The 21,372-nt window shown below is 44.3% G+C and overlaps 1 protein-coding gene across 1 annotated transcript in view; it reads left to right on the top strand.

Annotated features, from left to right (window-relative positions):
- LOC140076182 (uncharacterized) overlaps positions 1 to 21,372 on the top strand; it is a 229,682-nt gene that overhangs the window by 45,677 nt on the left and 162,633 nt on the right. The window contains 1 exon segment of the mRNA XM_072122697.1: positions 17,476 to 18,289. Within this exon segment, the coding sequence (XP_071978798.1) occupies positions 17,476 to 18,289 (814 nt within the window).

Below are 21,372 nucleotides of genomic sequence, written 5' to 3'. Positions count from 1 at the left end.
GCTTTATTCTTAAATTGTTTTACTTCTTTACAATCCTTTAGTTTATCTTACCTGACTTCCTACCAGAATCCTCTGCTGAGTCAAGGGGAGGGGAGGGTGACTTCAAATCTAAATAGCCATCTGCTCAAATGCATCTTTCCTCCCTTCAGCATCGCTCTACACCCCTCTTCAAACCATTACCTCCCACATCCTTTCTCTCCTCCTCCCTTCACCTGTAGACAACTGTTTACATTTGAAGTTCTCCCACTCCCCACCTGGGACTCAGTACAGGATTCTGGCAGGGAGCCAGGCAATTAATACTAAAGATTGTACATAAGTAAAAAGATTAAAGGACTATCCAAAACATGATTTTTATTAAGCATTACATGCCGTTTTGGAACCATTTACCGATGACAAATGTCGTTCATGATGACAGGTTCCCTTTAATGCTTAGAATCTAACAAATGTCTCACTTTGATGAACAACTTTTTATATACGAGAGAAGCCACAAGCGGAGAAGCCATATTTATATTAAACATCTGCATTTGTAATTGAGTTTGATGATGAATTGTATGAAATGCATTAACCAATAAACTTCACATTAAATGACAGAACTTGTACAATTATATAACACAATCAGAAAAGGAGAAAACAATGTGGAGGAGCTCGGATAAAGGAGCAGCTGATGTTTTACCTTAGTAAGGACATTGTATTCTCACTGTGGGATTTCTGTATAAAGAAGACACAATTGTTTAGAATAGGCTCATAGGTCCCTTGTATCCAGCACTTAGTAGTGAGATGATGACGCTGCACTTTATGTCAGGACGTTCCTGGTTTTGCCCCTCAGTCCTCCCCACCACCTCCACACACTTGGGAGGACACAAGTTTTGCAACTAGACACTAGAGGAAATGAATGATAGATTGCGCCTGTCTATTAGATGTTGAGATAGTTTCGCTGGTAACTCAGTAAGAGGATCCGCACTGACAAAAGGATCCAAAAACTATATACAATGTATGACCTGCAGGGGCAATTATATATAGTGTAATAATCATTACATGATATTGTTCCTGTATGGAAATGGTTTACAATCACTGACCTGTGCATTTATATATTCGGCTATATTGTACTCACTCCAACATTGCACTTTAGACCGATCTACATTCCCAGGTAAGTAGAAAACTGAAAGGCTGGGGCGTTGCTAGGGTGGTAAAAGATCCGGGGCACCAGCCCCAATGCGTATGTATCACACTTACAGAAATGCTTATTCCTGTACATAACACCTCACATTTGGTTGTGCCAATAACAACGTTACTGATGGTACAAACAGCTACAGAAACACTGGAGAAATCCATACGTCACCCAGAGATGCCCACACTCTGTCCAGTCAATAGATTAAACAGAATTGTCCTTGTAGAGTTTCTTACAAGATGGCAGCTTAGAGTGGAAGCCAATGCCAGCCGCCTCGCTAGACTGTGTAACGGAGATACCGGTGACATCACCGTTGGTACCGAGGGTTCAGAGGGACAAGCAGCATCCACCGACACCTTCTTGAAAGCTACAGCTTTGTTCCCCAGAGTCAGGCTCCTGCCTCCCTTCAATCTCCTTCTGAACTATAATGAAGTATATATGTTTCATTGTCGCGAATGTACAGAGGCGTCGCTATTACTAGGGGGAACTGTGGGGGAACATTACCGGTGTTAACTGTGTGGGGCACATTACTGGGGGGGTGTGGGGGACATTGATGGGGGTAACTGTGTGGGGCACATTACTGGGGGTAACTGTGTGGGGCACATTATTGGGGGTAACTGTGTGGGGCACATTACTGGGGGATGTGTGGGGAACATTACAGGTGGTAACTATGCAGGGAATATTACTGGGAGTAACTGTGGGTCACGTTACCGGTGGTAACTGTGTGGGGCACATTACTAGGGGTATCAGTGTGCAGCACATTACTGGGGTTAACTGTGTGGGGCACATTACTGGGGTTAACTGTGGGCACATTAGTGAACTTAGTCCCATAAGAAAAGTTATTGGAAATAGCAAATATTCCTAGAGAGACTCTATTAGAAAATTAAGAAGAAATCCAACAACACAAAAGACACTCGATCAGGAGAAGGATTATTGTTATTACAGTTATGGAACAAAAACATTGAGACATTTTATCACATGTCAAGATCACAGGAGAATCACAAGAAAAAAGAAAAGATGTGATGCTTATTGTGAGCACCAGAGATGTATATGCGTCATGGAGAAGGGATGTGTAAATATCAAAAAGTAGATTTCACAAATGAGATCAAATACAAAAATGAGAACACTTTATAAACCTCTTCAGGCTCTGTACTGTACATGCACGAGGCAGAGCTGCTGGGGCTGTATGTGGGTGCCGCCATGTTTGTTATGATCGTCGCTCTCTGTGATGTCATCAGGGATCAGCAATCCATTGTCTTTGTTAGTTCTGAGGCAGTATTGCAGATTCCTTACAATAGGCCAGTGGCTCATTGTAATAAATGCTGTGTACAAATGCCTAAACTGCTATACAGTAATATGCAGTATATAGTAGGAATGATCAGACGATCTACGGTTAAGGTACCCTAAAGGATCTAAAAATTGTAAAAAATAAAATTAAATAAAACATAATAAACAGTAAGAATCACAATCATGTTAGGCATCGTCGTGTCCCAAAATGCTAATCTATTAAATTATAGAAATGATTATTTCCATTGATGGACCACATAACGGAAAATAGCGCCCAAATGTCTGCAACGCCACTTTAACACAATTTTAAATCGCATAAAAAATCAATAAAAAGTGATCAAAAGGTCGCGCAGTCCTCACCCTGGTAGCAATGATAACGTCAGCTCATCCTGCAGAAAATGACATCTTACGCAGCTCTGTACATCATAGTATGTAAAAGTCAGAAGATGGTGAAACTACATTTTTGTACAACTAAAATACATTTTTTTTGTACATATTCTTTTAATTTTCAAAAATGTATTTAAACACCATAAAACCTGTATAACTGTGATATCACTTTGGTTGTACCGAACTAAAGAATAAAGCAGATGTATCATTTGTGCAGAGTGAAAGTCGTAAAAACTGAGCCCAAGTGATGAAAATGTGTTTTTTGCCAATTTCGGTGCATTACTGATAAGTAAAAGTTGTTATGTAGATAATAAGCCCTCACACAGCTCTTTACACGGAAAAATGAAAAAGTTTTAGATTTTTGAAGGTGGAGAGTGAGAAATGAACAAAAAATGCTGCAACGCAAAGGGGTTAATAAATATTATATGCACAGTCTTCAGGAATTACATCAATAGAACAAATGCAATGTAAAGGAAAAATGGGGAAGAAAACAAAAGCCAAAAAGTAATTAAAACAAGTAAAAAGATTTGGAGCTTTGAATGAACCACAGGGATAAGTACCGACTGACAACCTCCCCTGTGGTACAATCAGCCCCACTCCTCCTCGGAGCCCGGGCTCTGCCACCTATGTGCATGGTCGGGATGTAGAATAAGCATTATAGCGATATTATAGCCACATGTACATAATCAGATACTTCTAACAGAACAAGCTACCTGCCACCGGATGTACTGGATGTATTGGGCCGGGCTGCTGCCCCGGATACTCTAACAATGTGAGAAATCACTCAGCAAGTGAAGATTGTAGAGACCAAAACACATCTATTAATCAGTTACTTTTGCACCACAATGGGGCTCATTTACTAAGGGTCCGAATCGCGTTTTTCCGCTGGGTTTCCCTAATTTTTCCGACTTGCAGCGAAATGCTCCGGGATTTTGTCGCACGCGATCGGATTGTGGCGCATTAGCGCCGGCTTTCACGTGACAGAAATCGGGGGAGTGGCTGTCGGAAAACCCGACGGATTCGGAAAACCTGCAGAATTTGAAAAAAATTTGTGTTGCAAAAATAGCACTCACATACACCGAGATGGAGAAGGTGAATTCCGGCGGACTTCAGCGCAGCAGCGACACCTACTGGACATCGGGCGCATGACCTTAGTGAATCCCGGCAGAACCTGAATCAGCATCGGAGAATGTGCCGCTTGATCGCGACTGGACCGGGTAAGTAAATCTGCCCCAATATGTTGTAGAAATCAATGACAATGGGGCTCATTTACTTACCCGGTCCAGTCGCGATTCTGTGGCGTGTTTTCCGACGAGGATTCGGGTTCTGCTTGGATTCACTAACCTTGTGCGCCCGATATCCAGTAGGTGTCACTGCTGCACCGAGGTCCGCCGGAGTTCACCTTCTTCTTCATGATGCATGTAAGTGCTTGATCTTGCGACACTTTTGGTTTTTTAACCCCTTAAGAACGCATGGTTTTTCCGCTCATTTCTCGCTCTCCAACTTGAAAAATCCATAACTTTTTCATTTTTACGTGTACAGACCTGTGTGAGGGCTTATTTTGTGCGTAACAAATTTTAATTTCCTGTAATGTTATTTATTTTAACATGCCGTGTACTGCGAAGCTGGAAAAAAATCTCAAATGTGGGGGAAAAAAAAAACGCACATGCATCACGTTCTTGTGGGCTCAGTTTTTAGACTTTGTGCGCTCAAAGTAACACATCAGCTTTATTCTTTGGTTCGGTGCAATCGCGGTGATGTCAAATTTATATAGGTTTTATTGCGATTTAATACACTTTCAAAAATTAAACGAATGTGTACAAGAAAGAAAATTTTTTTTTTGCCATTTTCTGACGCTAATAACTTTTTCATACTTCGCTGCATCCTTTTTTTTGCGAAATGAGACGACGCTTTCAATGCTGACATTTTGAGGTCTGTGCGACATTATGATCACTTTTTATTCCATTTTTTATGTGATGTAAAAAGGTGTAAAAGTCGCATTTCAGAAATTTGGGTGCCATTTCCAATCTTGGAGGTCACCACCGGCCGTAACCGTTTTTATATTTTGATAGATTGGGCATTTTGGGACGCGGCGATACCTAATGTGTCTGTGATTTTTACTGTTTATTATGTTTTATATCAGTTCTAGGGAAAGGGGGGTGATTAGAATTTTTAATATTTTATTTATTTATTTATTTAATTTTTTTTACTTTTTTTTCACTATTTCTTAGACCATCTAGGGTTATTGTTCCCTAGATGGTCTAAGAAATAGTGAAAAAAAAAAAGAAAAAAAAAGTTTTTCCTACCATATACTGCAATACTTCTGTATTGCAATATATGGCATTTTTGCAGGTTATTCTATGAATCTGCAGATGCCATTTAGCCTCGGGTGAAACAAAGACCCGAGGCTACCATGGCAACCGATCGTTCGGGGGAGCGACGATCGGAATAAAGATGTCCTTTGCCGGCAGCAACAGAAAGGTTAATAGCCGCAATCGCTGCAAGCACCGACCGCGGTTATTAGCGGTGGGGGTTTGCTGCAATATGCAACAACCCGCACCCTTGCATTAAGAGGACTCAGCCCATGAGCCCTCTTCATACATACCCTGCCCCTCTGTGCCGTAGAGCTACGGCGCAGAGCGTTAAGGGGTTAAATTCTGTGTTTTTTCCGAATCCATCAAGTTGTCTGAAATCCGATTGCGTGCACCAAAATCCCGGCTGAATTCGGCGCAAAACGGAAAGATTTGGGAAACCCGACGAAAGTGCAGCCGCGGAACCCTTAGTAAATGAGCCCCAATGTTTTTATTTATTAGAATTCTCATTATTATTGTTATTTAGTTATACATGTAATTTAGTTACACACCTGAAACATGTGTCTCAATGAGCTGTTCCAGTTATTAGACCTGCTTTGCCTTGTGTAAACCTGAGTTACAAAATGTGCCAAAAATATAGGTCCATGATGTAAATAAATGGTGACTGAGGAATCAGAGGCAATGCACACAATAGGACCTTAGATGATAAGGCAAAAAACTAACTTTTTGTGGTGCAAAACCTTCTAAATTATGATCTTCTTCTGCTCCATGAAGCCATTTCCAGGGCAGGGCAGTCACATGGTCATTGGAGACGCCTTGTCTGCATGGATTTGCATTCCCTATTGTTCAGGATGTGGAATCAGTAGGGAATCACAAAGAGGTATTTCACATGGTAAAGATTTGCACATGAAGTTATCTAGTTTCATTAGAAAGACACATCCTGGCCTATCTTTGGTGGGAAGGGATAATAAACACATAACAAAGGAGAACAATCAAAGTGCCATAAACAATCAGCCTGGCTGATAAGGAAGTGGGACCAACACCCTTCATTTACATGGGGGAGGTTGTTGGGACAAAAGGGGGCAGACCAAGGGGTATAAGAGACCAAAGCAGGACTCACATGAGGAGAACTTCTTGGTGGAAGATCTTACTGGAGGAGCTTTGACTGAGAGACACAGAATGGAGAGAGAACTGATCCAGATATGTGTGGAGGAGGGAGCCTGGGAAGGAGGACATGACGCTGGTGCCAAGGACCCCCAGAATGGTAAGTACTGACAGCCATTGCCTCCTAGAACTCTGTCCCATTCTTTCTGCCTATATCCACTTCACCCAAGTGGTAGATATGTAAATGTGTAATATGTATCTATCCTATAGTGTGTATTGATGTGTAGTGTACATGTCATGGATGTAAACATATATGTTTGTATTTCTGTATGTATGAACATATTCATTACAATGTTGTATAACAGCATATTCCTCTATGCCATTCCATAATAACATAGGATTAGGGTTTGTTTGGAAGCATTTTGATTGACATGTGCCCTTTGAAAAACACTTGCACAACACCTGTAAATGGGGACATAGTTATACGCACACACAGTGCAGCTGAATAATACTCTATGGAAAACATGTGGCACTTGTTACTGAACATCTGCTTTTCATTGTGTGTTCACATTTTGTAGTTAAATGCATCACAACTGCATTGTCATCCGTTCTGATGTGGTTTTAGGTGCATTTTAGTAAATTAACCAATGAAAGTCATTAACAACAATGTGGAGGTATAGGGGTGCAGGGATGTAGAGGTATAGGGGTGCAGGGATGTAGAGGTATAGGGGTGCAGGAATATAGAGGTATAGGGGTGCAGGGATGTAGAGGTATAGGGCTGCAGGGATGTAGATGTATAGGGGTGCAGGGATGTAGAGGTATAGGGGTGCAGGGATGTAGAGGTGTAGGGGTGCAGGGATGTAGAGGTATAGTGGTGCAGGGATGTAGATGTATAGTGGTGCAGGGATGTAGAGGTATGGTGGTGCAGGGATGTAGAGGTATAGGGGTGCAGGGATGTAGAGGTATAGGGGTGCAGGGATGTAGAGGTATAGGGGGGCAGGGATGTAGAGGTATAGGGGTGTATGGGATGTAGAGGTATAGGGGTGCAGGGATGTAGAGGTATAGGGGTGCAGGGATGTAGAGGTGTAGGGGTGCAGGGATGTAGAGGTATAGTGGTGCAGGGATGTAGAGGTATAGTGGTGCAGGGATGTAGAGGTATAGTGGTGCAGGGATGTAGAGGCATGGGGGTGCAGGGATGTAGAGGTATAGGGGTGCAGGAATATAGAGGTGCAGGGATGTAGAGGTGTAGGGGTACAGGGATGTAGAGGTATAGGGGTGCAGGGATGTAGAGGTATAGGCAGGCAGATGTATGAGGGAGGAGGGATGTAGAGGTGTGGGGATGCAGGAATCGAAGGGATAGGGGTGCAGGGATATAAATATGTAGGGGTGCAGCTATGTGGGGGTGCAGCTATGTATAGGTATAAGGGAGTAAGGATGCCGTGCAGGGATGCAGAAAAGTAGTGGTACAGGTAAATAGGGGGGCAGGAATATAGAGGTATAGGGTGCAGGAAAGTGCAGATATGGTGGGGAATAGTAAGCAGAGATGTAGGAACATAAAGCATGAGATATGAACAAAAAAGGGTCAGTCATCTTTAATCTGGAAATTTGTGTGTCTGCTTTTGTTATATCAGGCAGCTGAGTCAGTGTTTAATTTTTAAAGATGTACAAAGGTTGCAATCTCTTCTGCAAACTCTTCTGCCTGAGTCAACTCGGCCCTGGAGTACATTTGGGAAATATTTGTGACTTTTTTCTGTGATTTGCCTCAGATTTGTGGATTTCCATATGTCCACATTTGGAAATAGAAATAGAAATATCAGGCACAACACTGAGAAACTCTGGAGTGGCACATTTTGTTGGTGAGTTTTAATGAGAATTCACACAGGAGAGAAGCTGTTTTTGTGTTCAGAATGTGGCAAATATATGAAAGTGAAATCATAAATGATAAGAAATAAGACAATTTAGCAATGAATGTAGAAATTTTTATAAATATGTATATTTTAAAATGTTATTAATAGAGAGGAGCGAGCACTAAAATGCTCGGGTACTCGTTATTCGAGACGAACTTTTCCCGATGCTCGAGTGCTCGTCTCGAATAACGAGCCCCATTGAAGTCAATGGGAGACTCGAGCATTTTTCAAGGGGACCAAGGCTCTGCACAGGGAAGCTTGGCCAAACACCTGGGAACCTCAGAAAAGGATGGAAACACCACGGAAATGGACAGGAAACAGCAGGGGCAGCATGCATGGATGCCTCTGAGGCTGCTTAATCGCACCATTATGCCAAAATTATGGGCAACAGCATGGCCATGACAGAGTGACAGAATGAAGCTAGATAGCATCTAAAACATCCAATAATTGACCCTGACACTATAGGGGACTTCATGCAGAGGCAGCGGCAGCAGCGGCAGGCTAGAGAGTGGCATGGCGACATACCCTAAATGGACTTAGGCTTCAAACCAATGGGTGGCAGAGAGGAACCAAAGGAGGTGAGCAAGAAGCGCTCAAATAATATCGGTACATGATAAAAGTTTGCCAGTATATTTTGTGGATTACACAGCAGGGTGGCGACAAAGTTAACATGGAAGCCATGAAAACAACCCAAAATTCTGCCTGACACAGCTCGTTTGATAAGGGGACCATGTATGGAGGCAGTGAACTAGTAGTAGATTAAAGGTGCTGCAGTTAAAACTATGTTAGTTGGATCTTGGCATGGAGCTGGCGCTCCGCTGCCAGGCGAGCTTTCGCCAATCCAAGCCCCTGTCTCTAGGCTACTCCCCAAACAGCACTTCTAAGAACCTTTTGTATAAGATCAAGTGTAATAGCGTTCTTATAAGTTTAGGATATGGCGGGTGAGGGGAATGGAAACAGATGCGCAAGAAGCGCTGAAATAATATTGGTAAATGATAAAAGTTTGCCAGTATATTTTGTGGATTACACAGCAGGGTGGCGACAAAGTTAACAAGTTTGTTGTGGAAGCCATGAAAACAACCCAAAATTATGCCTGACACAGCTCGTTTGATAAGGGGACCATGTATGCCTACAGTTCATGCCAGTCGCTGCTCTGGCTGCCAGTCTCCTTTCGAATACAGTTTAAAATAATAACCCTCATCCATAAAGCTCTGTATAATGCTGCACCCCCCTACCTCTCCTCTCTTATCTCAGTCTATCGCCCAACCCGTGCTCTTAGATCCGCCAGTGATCTTAGATCAACCTCTACCCTAGTGCGGACCTCCCACTCGCGTCTCCAAGACTTCTCTAGAGCTGCACCAATTCTATGGAATGCTCTGCCCCGGACTATCAGACTAATACCTAACCTCCAAAGTTTCAAACGTGCTCTTAAAACCCATTTCTTTAGGCAAGCCTATAACACTCATTAACTGCATGAAGTTTTAACTCTTCTACTAACCCGTCCTGTGTCGTCCTCCCATCTGTTATCCAGCAACCAACAGGCACCAGACTTCTATGCAGTCCCATTCACCCTGGACCTGGTGACGGCTGAGTAGTTCAAGCGACAGCAATTCCATTTATTATATTTTGTTCTATTCCCTAAGAAGAATGGCTTGACCATTAAAAATTCTTTTACCTCGTGTTACCCCATCATCTTCATAAACCGTAAGCTCTGGCGAGCAGGGACCTCACTCCTGTTGTTCCATACAAATGTTGTGCTCTGTTACATTACATTTGTATTTGTTTCCTATGATTTGTAAAGCGCTACGGAATATGATGGCGCTATATAAATAAAGATTATTATTATTATTATTATGGAGGCAGTGAACTAGTAGTAGATTAAAGGTGCTGCACTTAAAACTATGTTAGTTGTATCTTGGGATGGAGCTGGCGCTCCGCTTCCAGGCGAGCTTTCGCCAATCCAAGCCCCTGTCTCTAGGCTACTCCCCAAACAGCACTTCTAAGAACCTTTTGTATAAGATCAAGTGTAGTAGCGTTCTTATAAGTTTGGGATATGGCGAGAGAGGGGAATGTAAACAGATGCGCAAGAAGCGCTGAAATAATATCGGTAAATGATAAAAGTTTGCCAGTATCTTTTGTGGATTACACAGCAGGGTGGCGAGAAAGTTAACAAGTTTGATGTGGAATGCCCTGTAATAGCTCTTGGGCGGTGTGCCTTTTATCGGCTAGGCTCAGCAGTTTGAGCACCGCCTGCTGTCGCTTAGCGACGGCACTGCTGCTGTGCCTAGAGCTACCGGCTGATGGCGCCATGGCCACGGATGGTAATTCGGAGGAGGAGGAGGTGGAGGAGGGGTAGGAGGAGGAGGAGGTATAGTAGGCCTTTGAGACCTGGACCGAGGTAGGCCCCGCAATCCTCTGCGTCGGCAGTATATCACCAGCCCCAGGGTCAGACTCGGTCCCAGCGTGCACCAAGTTAAGTGTAGTAGCGTTCTTATAAGTTTGTGATATGGCGTGTGAGGGGAATGTAAACAGATGCGCAAGAAGCGCTGAAATAATATTGGTAAATGATAAAAGTTTGCCAGTATATTTTGTGGATAACACAGCAGGGTGGCGACAAAGTTAACAAGTTTGTTGTGGAAGCCATGAAAACAACCCAAAATTCTGCCTGTCAAAGCTCGTTTGATAAGGGGACCATGTATGGAGGCAGTGAACTAGTAGTAGATTAAAGGTGCTGCAGTTAAAACTATGTTAGTTGGATCTTGGCATGGAGCTGGCGCTCCGCTGCCAGGCGAGCTTTCGCCAATCCAAGCCCGTGTCTCTAGGCTACTCCCCAAACAGCACTTCTAAGAACCTTTTGTATAAGATCAAGTGTAGTAGCGTTCTTATAAGTTTAGGATATGGCGGGTGAGGGGAATGTAAACAGAAGCGCAAGAAGCGCTGAAATAATATTGGTAAATGATAAAAGTTTGCCAGTATATTTTGTGGATAACACAGCTGGGTGGCGACAAAGTTAACAACTTTGATGTGGAATCCATGAAAACAACCCAAATTTCTGCCTGACACACCTCGTTTGATAAAGGGACGATGTATGGAGGCAGCTATATGGACGACTTTTGGAGGTAGCAATGGAGACAACGTGTGGAGGCTGCTATGGAGACAATTTAATTTGGATAGTGCCTGTATGTGGCAGTCCAAAAAAGTTTTCAAACCAGAGGAGCAGGTAGGTGGCCCTCCAGAAAAATGGAATAGATTGAGTGCCTGTATGTGGCAGTCCAAAAAAGTTTTCAAACCAGAGGAGCAGGTAGGTGGCCCTCCAGAAAAATGGAATAGATTGAGTGCCTGTATGTGGCAGTCCAAAAAAGTTTTCAAACCAGAGGAGCAGGTAGGTGGCCCTCCAGAAAAATGGAATAGATTGAGTGCCTGTATGTGGCAGTCCCAAAAAGTTTTCAAACCAGAGGAGCAGGTAGGTGGCCCTCCAGAAAAATGGAATAGATTGAGTGCCTGTATGTGGCAGTCCAAAAAAGTTTTCAAACCAGAGGAGCAGGTAGGTGGCCCTCCAGAAAAATGGAATAGATTGAGTGCCTGTATGTGGCAGTCCAAAAAAGTTTTCAAACCAGAGGAGCAGGTAGGTGGCCCTCCAGAAAAATGGAATAGATTGAGTGCCTGTATGTGGCACTCCCAAAAATTGTTTAAAACAGAGGACCGGGTCGGTGGCCCTCCAGAAAAATTAAATGCAAAAAGTACTATAGCTAGAGCCAGTGGGCCCTGTCAAAAAATAGCCAGTTTCCTCTGCTTTACTGTACAAAGAGGAGGAGAAGGAGGAAAATGAGGAGGAGTGGATAAATTATTCAGGTTGAGCTTCCTTCACCTGGTGGGGATTGGAAATTATGAGAAATCCAGGCTTTATTCATCTTAATAAGCGTCAGCCTGTCAGCGCTGTCAGTCGACAGGCGTGTACGCTTATCGGTGATGATGCCACCAGCTGCACTGAAAACCCGCTCGGACAAGACGCTAGCGGCAGGGGAGGCAAGAACCTCCAAGGCGTACAGCGCCAGTTCGTGCCACATGTCCAGCTTTGAAACCCAGTAGTTGTAGGGAGCTGTGTGATCATTTAGGACGATGGTATGGTCAGCTACGTACTCCCTCACCATCTTTCTGTAAAGATCAGCCCTACTCTGCCGAGACTGGGGACAGGTGACAGTGTCTTGCTGGGGTGACATAAAGCTGGCAAAAGCCTTGTAAAGCGTACCCTTGCCAGTGCTGGACAAGCTGCCTGCTCGCCTACTCTCCCTCGCTACTTGTCCCGCAGAACTACGCACTCTGCCGCTAGCGCTGTCAGAAGGGAAATACTGTTTCAGCTTGTGCACCAGGGCCTGCTGGTATTCATGCATTCTCACACTCCTTTCCTCTCCAGGGATGAGAGTGGAAAGATTTTGCTTGTACCGTGGGTCCAGGAGAGTGAACACCCAGTAATCGGTGCTGGAATAAATTCTTTGAACGCGAGGGTCACGGGATAGGCAGCCTAGCATGAAATCTGCCATATGCGCCAGAGTACCAACGCGTAAGAATTCACTCCCCTCACTGGCCTGACTGTCCATTTCCTCCTCCTTCAACTCCTCCAACTCCTCTTCTTCTGCCCATACACGCTGAACAGTGAAGGACTCAACAATGGTCCCCTCTTGTGTCTCGCCAACATTCTCCTCCTCTTCCTCCTCATCCTCCTCCACCTCCTCCGATATGCGCTGAGAAACAGACCTAAGGGTGCTTTGGCTATCAACAAGGGAATCTTCTTCCCCCGTCTCTTGTGACGAGCGCAAAGCTTCCGACTTCATGCTGATCAGAGATTTTTTCAACAGGCCAAGCAGCGGGATGGTGAGGCTGATGATGGCGGCATCGCCACTGACCATCTGTGTTGACTCCTCAAAGTTACTCAGCACCTGACAGATATCAGACATCCACGTCCACTCCTCATTGTAGACTTGAGGAAGCTGACTGACCATACTACCAGTTCTGGTGGAAGTTGACATCTGGCAGTCTACAATCGCTCTGCGCTGCTGGTAAACTCTGGATAACATGGTCAGTGTTGAATTCCACCTCGTGGGCACGTCGCACAACAGTCGGTGAGCGGGCAGTTGGAGGCGGCGCTGCGCTGCCCTGAGAGTGGCAGCATCTGTGCTGGACTTCCTGAAATGCGCACAGATGCGGCGCACCTTCGTGAGCAAATCAGACAGATTGGGGTATGTCTTGAGGAAACGCTGAACTATCAGATTTAACACGTGGGCCAGGCAATGCACATGTGTCAGTCTGCCGAGTTGCAGAGCCGCCACCAGGTTACGGCCGTTGTCACACACAACCATGCCTGGCTTCAGGTTCAGCGGTGCCAGCCACAGATCAGTCTGCGCCGTGATGCCCTGTAATAGTTCTTGGGCGGTGTGCCTTTTATCGCCTAGGCTCAGCAGTTTGAGCACCGCCTGCTGTCGCTTAGCGACGGCACTGCTGCTGTGCCTAGAGCTACCGACTGATGGCGCCATGCCCACGGATGGTAGTTCGGAGGAGGAGGTGGAGGAGGGGTGGGAGGAGGAGGAGGCATAGTAGGCCTGAAACACCTGGACCGAGGTAGGCCCCGCAATCCTTGGCGTCGGCAGTATATGACCAGCCGCAGGGTCAGACTCGGTCCCAGCCTCCACCAAGTTAACCCAATGTGCCGTCAGCGATATATAGTGGCCCTGCCCGGCAGCACTCGTCCACGTGTCCGTGGTCAGGTGGACCTTGTCAGAAACGGCGTTGGTCAGGGCACAGATGATGTTGTCTGACACGTGCTGGTGCAGGGCTGGGACGGCACATCGGGAAAAGTAGTGGCGGCTGGGGACCGAATACCGAGGGGCGGCCGCCGCCATGAGGTTGCAAAAGGACTCGGTCTCTACTAGCCTATAGGGCAGCATCTCCAGGCTGAGCAATCTGGAGATGTGGACTTTTAGGGCTTGGGCGTGCGGGTGGGTTGCACTATATTTGCGTTTCCGCTCCAGCGTCTGGGGTACGGAGAGCTGAACGCTGGTGGATGCTGTGGAGGATCATGGAGGCGACGATGGGGTTTTTGTGGCAGGGTCCTGGGCAGGGGGCTGACTATCAGCTGACACAGGGGAAGGAGCAGTGGTGTGCACGGCTTGTTGCCACTGAGTGGGGTGTTTAGCATTCATATGCCTGCGCATACTGGTGGTAGTTAAGCTATTAGTGGTGGAACCCCTGCTGATCCTGGTTTGGCAAATGTTGCACACCACAGTCCGTCGGTCATCCGGTGTTTCCTTAAAGAACCTCCAGACTTCTGAAAATCTAGCCCTCGCCGCAGGAGCCCTCGCCACGGGAGCTTCACTAGTTGACACATTTGGCGCTGATGCACCAGGTCTGGCCCTGCCTCTCCGTCTGGCCCCACCACTGCCTCTTCCAACCTGTTCTGGTCGAGGACTCTCCTCCGTCTCAGAAGCACTGTGTTCACCCGGCCTATCAACCCAGCTTGGGTCTGTCACCTCATCATCCTCCGATCCCTCAGTCTGCTCCCCCCTCGGACTTCCTGCCCTGACAACAACTTCCCCACTGTCTGACAACCGTGTCTCCTCATCGTCGGACACCTCTTTACACACTTCTTCCACTACGTCAAGAAGGTCATCATCACCCACAGACTGCGACTGGTGGAAAACCTGGGCATCGGAAAATTGCTCAGCAGCAACCGGACAAGTGGTTTGTGACTGTGGGAAGGGTCCAGAAAACAGTTCCTCAGAGTATGCCGGTTCAAATGCCAAATTTTCCTGGGATGGGGCAGACTGGGGGGGAGGAGGCTGAGGTGCAGGAGCTGGAGGAGTGCCGATTTCGGTGACATGGGTGGACTGCGTGGAAGACTGACTGGTGGACAAATTGCTCGAAGCATTGTCGGCAATCCACGACATCACCTGTTCGCACTGTTCTGGCCTCAACAGTGCTCTACCACGAGTCCCAGTAACTTCAGACATGAACCTAGGGAGTGTAGCTCTGCGGCGTTCCCCTGCTCCCTCATCAGCAGGTGGTGTCTCACCCCGCCCAGGACCACGGCCTCTGATTCCTGCAGTAGTTGGACGCCCACGTCCCCGCCCTCGTCCTCTACCCCTAGCCCTCGGGTTAAACATTTTGAAAATGAAAGTTATAACTTTAATTTTTTTTTTACTTTTTTTTGTGTTTTTTTATGTTTTTAGTTTTTTTTTGTGTTTTTTAGTTTTTAAAACCAAACAATGCTATCCTATTGCTATGGCTATTTTCTAGCCAAGTATGAAAGCACACTGCTATGCCAGATGAGATGACGCTGAGTTATGAAAAAATAAACGTAAAATAAAAAGGAAATGGCAGACTGTGCCTAATTGAAATCCAACCCCTAATAAATTTTCCCACTTCTGTCTTTGCGATGGATATTTGCGTCACTAAGCGCAAAACACAGCGGTCGCAAGTCTCACTACAAATTGCTCACAATTTGCTAGTAGATGCACTGCAGCAAGGACAGCCACCAGCAGATCAACCAGAAATCAAATATATATAACGCTACTGTAGGCGTAAGTAAGCCGTTTGGATTCTCCTATGGCTATTTTCTAGCCAAGTATGAAAGCACACTGCTATGCCAGATGAGATGACGCTGAGTTATTAAAAAAATAAACGTAAAATAAAAAAGGAAATGGCAGACTGTGCCTAATTGAAATCCAACCCCTAATAAATTTTCCCACTTCGGTCTTTGCGATGGATATGTGCGTCACTAAGCGCAAAACACAGCGGTCGCAAGTCTCACTACAAATTGCTCACAATTTGCTAGTAGATGCACTGCAGCAAGGACAGCCACCAGCAGATCAACCAGAAATCAAATATATATAACGCTACTGTAGGCGTAAGTAAGCCGTTTGGATTCTCCTATGGCTATTTTCTAGCCAAGTATGAAAGCACACTGATGAGATGACGCTGAGTTATGAAAAAATAAACGTAAAATAAAAAGAAACTGCCAGACTGTGCCTAATTGAAATCCAACCCCTAATAAATTTTCCCACTTCGGTCTTTGCGATGGATATGTGCGTCACTAAGCGCAAAACACAGCGGTCGCAAGTCTCACTACAAATTGCTCACAATTTGCTAGTAGATGCACTGCAGCAAGGACAGCCACCAGCAGATCAACCAGAAATCAAATATATATAACGCTACTGTAGTCGTAAGTAAGCCGTTTGGATTCTCCTATGGCTATTTTCTAGCCAAGTATGAAAGCACACTGCTATGCCAGATGAGATGACACTGAGTTATTAAAAAAATAAACGTAAAATAAAAAGTAAATGGCAGACTGTGCCTAATTGAAATCAAACCCCTAATAAATTTTCCCACTTTGGTGTTTGAGGTGGATATGTGTGTCACTAAGAGCTAAACACAACGGTAGCAAGTCCCCCTGCAAATTCCTCACAATATGGTACTAGCTGCACTACTAGTGCCAGCAAGCCCAGCCACAAGCAAACAAAAAAAAAAAGTATAACGTTATTGTAGCCCTAAGAAGGGCTGTTGGGTTCTTGTTGAATCACTCCTGCCTAACACTATTCTAATAGAACACCCTAACGCTTTCCCTGACCAGCAGCAGCTCTCTCCCTAGCGGCATCCAGACACAGAATGATCCGAGCAGCGCGGGCAGCGGCTAGTCTATCCCAGGGTCACCTGATCTGGCCAGCCAACCACTGCTATCGACGTGTAAGGGTACCACGTCATGCTGGGTGGAGTGCAGAGTCTCCTGGCTTGTGATTGGCTCTGTTTCTGGCCGCCAAAAAGCAAAACGGCGGGAGCTGCCATTTTCTCGAGCGGGCGAAGTATTCGTCCGAGCAACAAGCAGTTTCGAGTACGCTAATGCTCGAACGAGCATCAAGCTCGGACGAGTATGTTCACTCATCTTTAGTTATTAACTTTGTAATTAATTATCCTGTTATTCCCGGCAGATGACATTACAAGGAGCTCAGAGGAACATCTGATATCTTCCGATATTAAAGCTTATGATTGTGGGATCACACAAGATACAAATAAAGAACCCAACAGCAGAAAGGATTCACCCTCAGACCTTCATTGCAACAATCTATCATCTGATCCTATTACATTGGGCATTAATTCTGATATGTCACATTCTAAAAGTCAGATAAGAAGTCCCCGAAGACAGACGGGACCTCCTGGAGATACCACTAAGGAGAAGACTCTTTCATGTAGTGAATGTGGCAAATGTTTTCCTTCTAAATCCAAGCTCCTTGCACATATGAGAATTCACACAGGGGAGAAGCCATTTTCATGTTTAGAATGTGGCAAATGTTTTATTCAAAAATCAAGTCTTGTTATACATGAGAGAATTCACACAGGGGAGAAGCCATTTTCATGCTCAGAATGTGGAAAATGTTTCATTCAAAAGTCATATCTTGTTAAACATAAAATAATTCACACAGGGGAGAAGCCATTTTCATGTTCAGAATGTGGAAAATGTTTTATTCAAAAAACAAAGCTTGTTAGACATGCGAGAATTCACACAGGGGAGAAGCCATTTTCATGCTCAGAATGTGGAAAATGTTTTACTAATAAATTTGGCCTTCTTAAACATGAGAGAATTCACACAGGGGAGAGGCCATTTTCATGTTCAGAATGTGGAAAATGTTTTATTCATAAATCAGATCTTGTTTTACATGAGAGAACTCACACAGGGGATAAGCTGTTTTCATGTTCAGAATGTGGGAAATGTTTTATTCATAAATCAGATCTTGTGTTACATGAGAGATTTCATACAGGGGAGAAGCCATTTTCATGCTTAGAATGTGGGAAATGTTTTAGTAGGAAATCACATCTTGTTGTACATGAGAGAATTCACACAGGGGAGAAGCCGTTTTCATGTTCAGAATGCGATACATGTTTTCCATATAATTCTTTACTTAAATTACATCAGAGAATTCACACAGGGGAGAAGCCGTTTTCATGTTCAGAATGTGGCAAATGTTTCATTGGAAAATCAGCCCTTGTGGTACATCAGAGAATTCACACAGGGGAGAAACCGTTTTCTTGTTCACATTGTGGCAAATGTTTTGCTCAGAAATCACAACTGTACAAACATCAGAATATTCATACAAGAAAGTAAGCATCTTATACGGAAACTGTCTTCATGAAGGGCATTTTCCAGAAGTGGTGATGCTGGTAATGCTCAATATAAATAATTTTTTGTTTTAAACAGTTTTACTTCTTTTCAATCCTTTAGTTAATCCTCTGTTTAGTTTTGTTAATCCTTTCCTGAGTCCCAGGGGGTGGGGGGGGTCACTTTAAATGTAAATGGTCATCTGCATAATTGCATCTCTCCTCCCTTAGCATCGCTCCTCACTCCTCCTCAGACCATCACCTCCCACATCCTTTCTCTCCTCCTCCCCCTGACAACTGTCTACACTTGAAGTTCTCCCACTCATCACCTTTAATGTTCAGAATGTGACAAACGTTTTACTTTGATGAACAAATTTTGACATATGAGAGAAGCCACAAGCGGAGAAGCCATATTTATATTAAACATCTGCATTTGATGATGAATTGTATGAAATGTATTAACCAATAAACTTCACAATAAATTACAGAACTTGTACAAATATTTAACACAATCAGAAAAGGAGAGAAAAATGTGGAGAAGCTCGGATAAAGGAGCAGCTGATGTTTTACCTTAGTAAGGACATTGTGTTCTTACAGTGGGATTTCTGTTTAAAGAAGACACAATTGTTCAAAATAGGTTAATATGTCAGTTCCGATCCGGCTGTTAACCTGTTCTATCCCGCGGTCAATGCACTGACCTCGGGATCTATGTACCTGCGTAGGGTTCCCTCCTTCTCCTCCTGGCCTCAAATCCGGGCAGCCAGGGACCTAATGAAGGTCCCCGGGTCTGCCGTCGGCACATGCCTGCTCAATCCAACCCCTATGTTGATGCATCGGCTGACACTTCTAATGCAATTCAAAACATGTTTATTGCAGTGCATTAGTATGAACCAGTGATCACATGGTCATATGATAGTATTGAAAGAAAAAAAATGAAAAAAAACACATAAAATAAAAATTATTAAAATGTATCAAAAGCCCCTAACACATATAAAACAATAAATAATTAAAAAAAAGTGGAAAAAGTAAAAAAAAAACACAACATATTTCATGTCACCGCATCCTAAAATTCCCAATCTACAAAAATGTAGAAATGCTTATTGTAAAAATCGCAATGCCCCGAAAATCTTAGCAATAAAATTAGCCCATCCCGGATTAAAAGACATTTTAGCCGACTCTGTACTCCTAAGCATGAAAAAGTTATTGGAGTCAGAATATGGTAAAAGTAATAATTTATTTGGTACAACAAGTTTTAATTTTTGGTAAAATCTACTAACACCTAATAAAACCTAATAATAACACCTATGTAAATTTAGTATCTCTGTGATCATATGGAACCAAAGAATATATTACAGATATAGACGTAAAAGAGAGTGGTTTCTTGTCATTTTTACAGCATTTCAAATTGTATTTTCACTTCCCAGTACACAGCGTAGAATATAAAATACCGTAACTAGAAAGTACAATTTGTTACGCAGAAAATAAGCCCTCATACAGCTCTGTACACAGAAAAATAAAAAAGTTATTGATTTTTGAAAGTGGGTAGCGATAAATAGAAAGTGATATGGAAAAAGCCCATCAGTGAGAAGGGGTTAAAATCCCCCCTATGCTACAAGATAAAATGTTAACAAACTCTCTGGGTAGTTAGAGATGAGCGATCATACTGGTCCGAGCTTGATGCTCGTTCGAGCATTAGCGTACTCGCAACTGCTCGGTGCTTGGACGAGTATTTCGCCAGCTAGAGAAAATTTTTGGCGGCCAGAAACAGAGCCAATCACAAGCCAGGAGACTCTGCACTCCACCCAGCATGACGTCGTACCCTTACACGTCGATAGCAGTGGTTGGCTGGCCAGATCAGGTGACCCTGGAATAGACTAGCCCCTGCCCGCGCTGCTCGCATCATTCTCTGTCTGGATGCCGCTAGGGAGAGAGCTGCTGCTGGTCAGGGAAAGCGTTAGGGTGTTCTATTAGAATAGTGTTAGGCAGGAGTGAGTCTACAAGAACCCAACAGCCCTTCTTAGGGCTACAATAACGTTATATATATATTTTTTTTATTTGCTTGTGCTGGGCTTGCTGGCACTAGTAGTGCAGCTAGTACCATATTGTGACGATTTTGCAGGGAGACTTGATGGATTAGTGACACACATATCCATTTTAATCAGCTAAGTGGGACAATTTATTGGGGGTTTGATAGAATTAGGCAGAGTCTGCCAATTTTTTTTTTTTCAAAAGACACCTATTAATCAGTAAATGCAGTTACTTTTGCACCACAATGGGGCACATTTACTAAGGGTCCGAATCGTGTTTTTCCACCGGGTTTCCCTAATTTTTCTAATATTGCCCCAGGATTTTGGCGCACACGATCGAATTGTGGCGCATCGGCGCCGGCTTTCACGCGACAGACATCGGGGGCGTGTCCGTCGGAAAACCCGAGAGGATTCGATAAACCCACAGAATTTTTTAAAAATTTGTGTCGCAAAAATAGCACTCACATACACCGAGACGGAGAAGGTGAATTCCGGCGGACTTCAGTGCAGCAGCGACACCTACTGGAGATCGGGCGCATGACCTTAGTGAATCCCGGCAGAACCCAAATCAGCATCGTAGAATGTGCCGCTGGATTGCGACTGGACCAGGTAAGTAAATCTGCCCCAATATGTTGTAGAAATCAATGACAATAGGCTCATTTACTTACCCGGTCCAGTCGCGATTCTGCGGCTCGTTTTCCGACGAGGATTCGGGTTCTGCTTGGATTCACTAACCTTGTGCGGCCGATATCCAGTAGGTGTCACTGCTGCACCGAGGTCCGCCGGAGTTCACCTTCTTCTTCATGATGCATGTAAGTGTTTGATCTTGCGACACTTTTGGTTTTTTAACCCCTTAAGGACGCATGGTTTTTCCGCTCATTTCTCGCTCTCCAACTTCAAAAATCCATAACTTTTTCATTTTTACGTGTACAGACCTGTGTGAGGGCTTATTTTGTGCGTAACAAATTTTAATTTCCTGTAATGTTATTTATTTTAACATGCTGTGTACTGCGAAGCTGGAAAAAAATCTCAAATGT

Source organism: Engystomops pustulosus, chromosome 8 (assembly GCF_040894005.1).
Source record: "Engystomops pustulosus chromosome 8, aEngPut4.maternal, whole genome shotgun sequence".
NCBI lineage: Eukaryota > Metazoa > Chordata > Amphibia > Anura > Leptodactylidae > Engystomops > Engystomops pustulosus.
The sequence above is the reverse complement of the archived record's forward strand: the minus strand, read 5'-3'. Positions and strand labels throughout refer to the sequence as shown.